The sequence below is a fragment of the Nanorana parkeri genome, unplaced genomic scaffold, assembly GCF_000935625.1.
Source record: "Nanorana parkeri isolate BGI_ZX_2015 unplaced genomic scaffold, ASM93562v1 scaffold2031, whole genome shotgun sequence".
In the NCBI taxonomy this organism is placed as follows: Eukaryota; Metazoa; Chordata; class Amphibia; order Anura; family Dicroglossidae; genus Nanorana; species Nanorana parkeri.
In genome coordinates, this window is record NW_017308299.1 from 1 (window position 1) to 7,644 (window position 7,644).

At 49.7% G+C, this 7,644-nt stretch overlaps 1 protein-coding gene across 1 annotated transcript in view; it reads right to left on the reverse strand.

Annotated features, from left to right (window-relative positions):
- Positions 1 to 22: 22 nt before the first annotated feature.
- The window catches only part of AARS (alanyl-tRNA synthetase), a gene marked incomplete at its 3' end in the record, with an annotated part of 16,985 nt that continues 9,363 nt past the window's right edge, over positions 23 to 7,644 (reverse strand). The window contains exons 9-16 of the mRNA XM_018572434.1: positions 7,517 to 7,641; positions 7,095 to 7,239; positions 6,830 to 7,008; positions 2,923 to 3,036; positions 2,629 to 2,835; positions 693 to 877; positions 244 to 352; positions 23 to 163 (exon numbers count right to left, since the gene is read on the reverse strand). Of these exons, the coding sequence (XP_018427936.1) occupies positions 23 to 163; positions 244 to 352; positions 693 to 877; positions 2,629 to 2,835; positions 2,923 to 3,036; positions 6,830 to 7,008; positions 7,095 to 7,239; positions 7,517 to 7,641 (1,205 nt within the window). The remainder of the gene's footprint in view (positions 164 to 243; positions 353 to 692; positions 878 to 2,628; positions 2,836 to 2,922; positions 3,037 to 6,829; positions 7,009 to 7,094; positions 7,240 to 7,516; positions 7,642 to 7,644) is intronic.

Here is a 7,644-nt window from a genome sequence, read left to right on the forward strand (position 1 = left end):
GGTACAGTGTGGCACCATATACAGTGGGCAGGTCATGTGACCATCTTACCTCGCCGAGATCCGCTATTTCCTTCTGTATATCCTTGTTGGGGGACGTCTGCTGCTTCACTTTGGCCTCCAGCTGGCTGAGTGAAGACTTCAGGGCCTCCTGTCTGCGGACAGCCTGTAAATGAACAGCAGCGGTCAGTATGATCTTGCGCCATTGTTGCCGCGTCCTACCGATGGCGCTCTGTACCATCTCACCTTCTGCGCCTCGGCCCCGGTGACGGCCACTATCCTGCGGATTCCTTTAGCGATGGCTTCTTCGGTGACGATGACGAAGGATCCGGCATGGCCGGAGTTCTGAAGGTGTCTGGAAGGACAACAGTGGTATCGGTGGTTAGGGAAGCAATGCCGTGGAACTACAAGAATCAGGACTTCCAGCCACTGAATTTGCACGCTGGGGGTTGTAGTTCCAGAAAACGACGGCTGGGTTCGGTGGGAAGGAATTGCAATTGGATGTAGAAAATTTCATATACGGCCCATGAACCTCAAACCACTTCACCATGCTGCTTTTGTACATGCCGGGTGCCTGTCATTTGTAACCAATCAGAACCATCTGTGTCCCTGGGTCAAGTGATCACACGGGGAGGTGCGGGGGATTGGAGTCCTCACCCCGTGTTAGAGCAACTGGACACACAAATGTTACTTACGTTCCTCCACAGAATTCTATGGACGTGACAGAGCCGGCCGGGCCCGAGGGGTCAGCCAGGAGGTCCTCCACGGGAATCCCCACCGACACCACGCGGACGGGGTCGGGGTAAGTCTCATCGAACACGGCGCGCAGACCCTGAATAGATTTAGCAGCGGCCAGGGGGCAATCCAAAGCATACACGGTCTGTAGAAATAATATTCTGGTTACTGCTCAGCGATGGGAGCCGTAGAGGAGACAAGGCGGCTCGGGGCCTAAGAACTTAGAGTGTGGGAAAGGCTTCTTTACTGTAAAAGCGGCAAACAAGTGGAAATATCTAACGGTGAAAGGTGATCGAAGACTCGAGATCGGAACATAGAACAAAGCGGAAGCCGACAGCAATCATTACTATAGACTATCATTGCAATATTGTGATCCGGGGAATGGATGGGACCGCTTTTATGTTTGTGCCGCACCCGTCGGTGCTTTTCTAAGGTCATGCTGCTGTAAACATAACAGCCGTATGGGCTCGCTATCTCCAGAACCAAATAGTGTTCTCTGATGGTGTTGGAATTAGGGCTGCAACAACTAATCGACATAATCGATTATTGAAAAAGTTGTCAACTTTTTCAATAATCGATTAATCGGCTTCCGTTCAGTTGGCCCTGTTCACAGCTCCACACGCTGTGCGCCGCACCTCCTCCCCACCTCACGCTCGCCGCTGCCAGACCCGCTCGCATCCACGCTCCACACGCCGCACCTCCTCCCCGCCTCACATTTCCTGCCCATCCACGATCGGCAAGGCACGCGGGGAGATGTAGTAAGGAGGAGCAGGGGTGGGGGGATGACAGCAGCTGATAGACAGGTCCAATCTCAGAAGCAAGTTGCTGGAAGACTGGTCAGGTAAGCCTGCACTTTCCCACACATGGTGCTCTATAATGTATTGCTGGGATTTGTATTTCTCTAGAGCTGATGGTACATTGTACTGTATATTATACATAGGAATACAAATCCCAGCAATACATTATACACTGTATGTATAATGTATTGCTGGGATTTGTTGTACTCCTCTATAGCTGGTGATATTCTGCATTGCGCTGTATAGAGGACTACAAGTCCCAGCAATAATACATTATACAGCGCAATGCGGAATACCACCAGCTATAGAGGACTACAACAAATCCCAGCAATAGTACATTATAAAGTGGTACAATGCTAAATACCACCAGCTATAGAGGACTACAAAACCCAGCAATAGTACATTATACAGCGCAATGCAGAATGCCGCCAGCTATTATGTACTATTGCTGGGATTTGTTGTATTCCTCTATAGCTGGCGGTATTCTGCATTGTGCTGTATAATGTGCTTTTGCTGGGTTTTGTAGTCCTCTATAGCCGGTGCCATTCTGCATTCATTGCTGTATAATTTTACACTTTCCATTTCACTATATTGCACACCACACTATCTTTTTTTTTTTTTTTACTTCCACCGCTCCAAGCTTGCTCCTGTGATGGACTACAACCTCAATACAAACTAGTAGTCCCATCACTGGAGCCATTTTTTAAACTTTTATTTTATAGTTTATCCGATTAAGCGAACTTAATAATCAGCTAACTAATCGATTTTGAAAATAATCGTTAGCTGCAGCTCTAGTTGGAATAATAAAGTTGATTTTAGCTTTCTGGAACAGCGGTGTGCGGCTTCATTCATACCTGCTATTGGGTTTGCTTCATTGATCACTGTTGCGTCTGGGGGACTCCGTTTTGCCTGCCCTGCGTCTGGGGGGCTCCGTTTTGCCTGCCCTGCGTCTGGGGGGCTCCGTTTTGCCTGCCCTGCGTCTGGGGGACTCCGTTTTGCCTGCCCTGCGTCTGGGGGACTCCGTTTTGCCTGCCCTTGTCCTGCAGGGATCAGACTGGGGCAGGAGGGCCCTGATCACGGGAGGAATGGCCCCACTCACTTTGTTCTCCTGGATCAGTTTTGCTGCGACCTCTTCAGCTTGGCGGATCTCCTGAGTGGTCATGGCACCTTTAGCTGTAAAATCGAATCTCAGCCTGTCGGGGGCAACCAGCGATCCCCTCTGGTCAGCCTCCCCGAGGACAGAGCGCAGGGCGAAGTTCAGGATGTGGGTGGCTGTGTGGTTGCTCATGATCGGCCGTCTTCTTGCCTGAGATAAAGAGGAGACGGGTGACATGACTGAACACTGCAACGGTCACCCTACAGCGCCAAGGTTCAGCATGGAGCCAGCACTCACCTCATCAACGTAGAGGTGCACGCAATCCCCAACTTTCAGGGTGCCGTACACAGTCCCTATGTGGAGGACATAACCACCGCGCACCTGCGTATTCCTGACCGTGAACTCTGTTTTCTGTGGAGGAGAGAAGAAAAATGTCAACAACAAAAAACAGCAGAACCCTAATTATTTTTATAATTGGGGGGGGGGAAAGGGGTGGAGCTTAGCTCTGAGTCATAGTGAACACCCCCCTTCCCCACCATGCAATGATCCAATTGAAAGAGATTTGGCTTTAGTTCTCCTTTAAACTTCTTTTTCCCGATTGTCCATTGAGGGACCCAGCTTGGTATAAGGCCACCAAAGGTTATACTGCCTCCTACAGGAGAAATGGACACCAAGTACTATACTGCCTCCTACAGGAGAAATGGACACCAAGTACCATACTGCCTCCTACAGGAGAAATAGACACCAAGTACCATACTGCCTCCTACAGGAGAAAGACACCAAGTACCATACTGCCTCCTACAGGAGAAATAGACACCAAGTACCATACTGCCTCCTACAGAAGAAATGGACACCAAGTACCATACTGCCTCCTACAGGAGAAATGGACACCAAGTACCATACTGCCTCCTACAGGAGAAAGACACCAAGTACCATACTGCCTCCTACAGGAGAAATGGACACCAAGTACCATACTGCCTCCTACAGAAGAAATAGACACCAAGTACCATACTGCCTCCTACAGGAGAAATAGACACCAAGTACCATACTGCCTCCTACAGGAGAAATAGACACCAAGTACCATACTGCCTCCTACAGGAGAAATGGACACCAAGTACTATACTGCCTCCTACAGGAGAAAGACACCAAGTACTATACTGCCTCCTACAGGAGAAATGGACAACAAGTACTATACTGCCTCCTACAGGAGAAAGACACCAAGTACTATACTGCCTCCTACAGGAGAAATGGACAACAAGTACTATACTGCCTCCTACAGGAGAAAGACACCAAGTACTATACTGCCTCCTACAGGAGAAATGGACAACAAGTACTATACTGCCTCCTACAGGAGAAAGACACCAAGTACTATACTGCCTCCTACAGGAGAAATGGACAACAAGTACTATACTGCCTCCTACAGGAGAAAGACACCAAGTACTATACTGCCTCCTACAGGAGAAATGGACAACAAGTACTATACTGCCTCCTACAGGAGAAAGACACCAAGTACTATACTGCCTCCTACAGGAGAAATGGACAACAAGTACTATACTGCCTCCTACAGGAGAAAGACACCAAGTACTATACTGCCTCCTACAGGAGAAATGGACAACAAGTACTATACTGCCTCCTACAGGAGAAAGACACCAAGTACTATACTGCCTCCTACAGGAGAAATGGACAACAAGTACTATACTGCCTCCTACAGGAGAAAGACACCAAGTACTATACTGCCTCCTACAGGAGAAATGGACAACAAGTACTATACTGCCTCCTACAGGAGAAAGACACCAAGTACTATACTGCCTCCTACAGGAGAAATGGACAACAAGTACTATACTGCCTCCTACAGGAGAAAGACACCAAGTACTATACTGCCTCCTACAGGAGAAATGGACAACAAGTACTATACTGCCTCCTACAGGAGAAAGACACCAAGTACTATACTGCCTCCTACAGGAGAAATGGACAACAAGTACTATACTGCCTCCTACAGGAGAAAGACACCAAGTACTATACTGCCTCCTACAGGAGAAATGGACAACAAGTACTATACTGCCTCCTACAGGAGAAAGACACCAAGTACTATACTGCCTCCTACAGGAGAAATGGACAACAAGTACTATACTGCCTCCTACAGGAGAAAGACACCAAGTACTATACTGCCTCCTACAGGAGAAATGGACAACAAGTACTATACTGCCTCCTACAGGAGAAAGACACCAAGTACTATACTGCCTCCTACAGGAGAAATGGACAACAAGTACTATACTGCCTCCTACAGGAGAAAGACACCAAGTACTATACTGCCTCCTACAGGAGAAATGGACAACAAGTACTATACTGCCTCCTACAGGAGAAAGACACCAAGTACTATACTGCCTCCTACAGGAGAAATGGACAACAAGTACTATACTGCCTCCTACAGGAGAAAGACACCAAGTACTATACTGCCTCCTACAGGAGAAATGGACAACAAGTACTATACTGCCTCCTACAGGAGAAAGACACCAAGTACTATACTGCCTCCTACAGGAGAAATGGACAACAAGTACTATACTGCCTCCTACAGGAGAAAGACACCAAGTACTATACTGCCTCCTACAGGAGAAATGGACAACAAGTACTATACTGCCTCCTACAGGAGAAAGACACCAAGTACTATACTGCCTCCTACAGGAGAAATGGACAACAAGTACTATACTGCCTCCTACAGGAGAAAGACACCAAGTACTATACTGCCTCCTACAGGAGAAATGGACAACAAGTACTATACTGCCTCCTACAGGAGAAAGACACCAAGTACTATACTGCCTCCTACAGGAGAAATGGACAACAAGTACTATACTGCCTCCTACAGGAGAAAGACACCAAGTACTATACTGCCTCCTACAGGAGAAATAGACACCAAGTACTATACTGCCTCCTACAGGAGAAATAGACACCAAGTACCATACTGCCTCCTACAGGAGAAATGGACACCAAGTATTATACTGCCTCCTACAGGAGAAATGGACACCAAGTGTCCCAAGGACAATGGATGTCCCCTTCTGTTCTGCTTTATTTTTCACTTGAGTTGGAACCATTTTCTACCATCAACAGTTACTGGTAGATTCATGCCAGATACAGACAGTCCTGGAAGTCTCCCCGGTTAGCCAGCGAGGGCAGGTTTTCCCAGTTCGTATAGGTGAATTGTTGTTCTCTCTGACAAGTCGGCAGTGACAACACATCTTGGGTTCCAATTAGCACGAGACTCCGCCATTCAGGTCAGAGAGTGTAACTGGGAGATTCCTAACCCGAGTATCAGGACGAGAGCTGCGGCAATCCCCGTGTCCCCATCTCTGAGGACCCGCGAGTGACTAGCAGGCCCGCGGCTGGTGTACACGGCGCATGCTGCATCTCATGGGGGAGGTTGAACTCTATCCTTTCCGATTTATTCCAATAGGATTTCATGCCAGCACTTTATATTTTGCACTGACGCAGTACATTGCCCCGCTCCTAGAATGGTGGGGGATGGGGAAACGGAACAGTTTGATATAGAAGATGCACAAACAGGGGCGTAACTAGAAATCACAGGGCCCCATAGCAAAATTTTGTATGGGGCCCTGTGATTTCTAATTATACCCCTTGCAGAGATCACTCGAGATCCCAGCTGAGGGTGACCCTGCAGAGCCCACCATAGACTCTCTATGGTGGGCTCTGCAGGGTCACACTCCTTACCTGTCCGCCTCCTCTTCATCCACAGTCGCTGATGGGCCCCGTCTCCTCCTCCATCGCCTGGCCCGCCGTCTCCCCTGCGGCCGACCATGGGCCCCGCCTCCTCCACTGCTGGGTCCAGCATGTTCCACCGCCGCTGCTGGCTCTCATTGACTCTGTGATCTGAACAGCGGCGTCAGTGATCTGAACAGCGGCGTGTTCGTCTTCAGCCGCCAGTGAAAGCCACCAGCAGAGGATCCCATAGCGACCCTGGCGGCCCGCACGGCATCTGGGCCGGGCCCCACAGTGCCCCTGGGCCCCATAGCGGCCGCCTGGGTCACTATGGTGATTGTTACGCCACTGTGCACAAATCTCAATCTGAGCCGAGACTGAAGGGGCACAGGGCGATCCCCACATAGGAGAGGCTGGAGCAGTGACAGGATTCAGGTCAGCCCTGTGTGTGAACATGAAGTGTCAGAGACTAAACGCACCACAATACACTCACATCGTCACTGGCATCATCTTCCCGGACCATGTACCCCTCGTCGAACGTCTGCCCGCCTTGTTCTGCATAGTAGCAGGTCTTGTCCAGGACGATGCCGCACTCCTGCCCTGTGCTGACCTCATCCACAAAGGTCTTCTCTCTGCGGATTGCCTTCACCGTGCCCACCACACCTTCAAACTCTGAGGGGACAGAAGAAGATCAGAGACTGTTAGACCTCCCCGACCCTCCACCGTGAAACCTCCCACCGAGAAGACACAAATCTTACCGTAGACACCCTCAGAGTTAGACTTGTAATTGTATTTGGGAGAATCGTCGGTGGGCGCCAGGCCCCGGGAGCGCAGCTCCTCAATGGCGTAAATGTCCAGCATCAGGAGGTCCTCGTCTCCAGCCCCCTTCCCCTGAGATTTCAGCTGTAACGGGACGAGGAGGCGTCAGTCCCAGAATATCAGCAGCAAATGTGGAACAAGGGACATGAGAGAACATAGAGCAGTGAGGTCAGGTCAATGTTACAGAGATGGGAGGGGAACATATTCCTTATGAAGAAACATTGCAGACTGCACATCACCCGGCATGCACATGTCCCGCAAGGGGCCACACAAACATTCTACCGCATGACTAATTCTCCCCCCAGAGACCCCGAGATCAATAAGCTGTATATCCCCATCTATCGTCAAAACCGTGATCTACCTGAGCAGCCTTCCTCTCCTCTTCAAAGGCCTCCATATCCACCTTCAGGCCGCGCTCTTCTGCTATTAGACCCGTTAGATCCACCGGGAAACCATACGTGTCATACAGTAGCCATGCCGTATCACCTG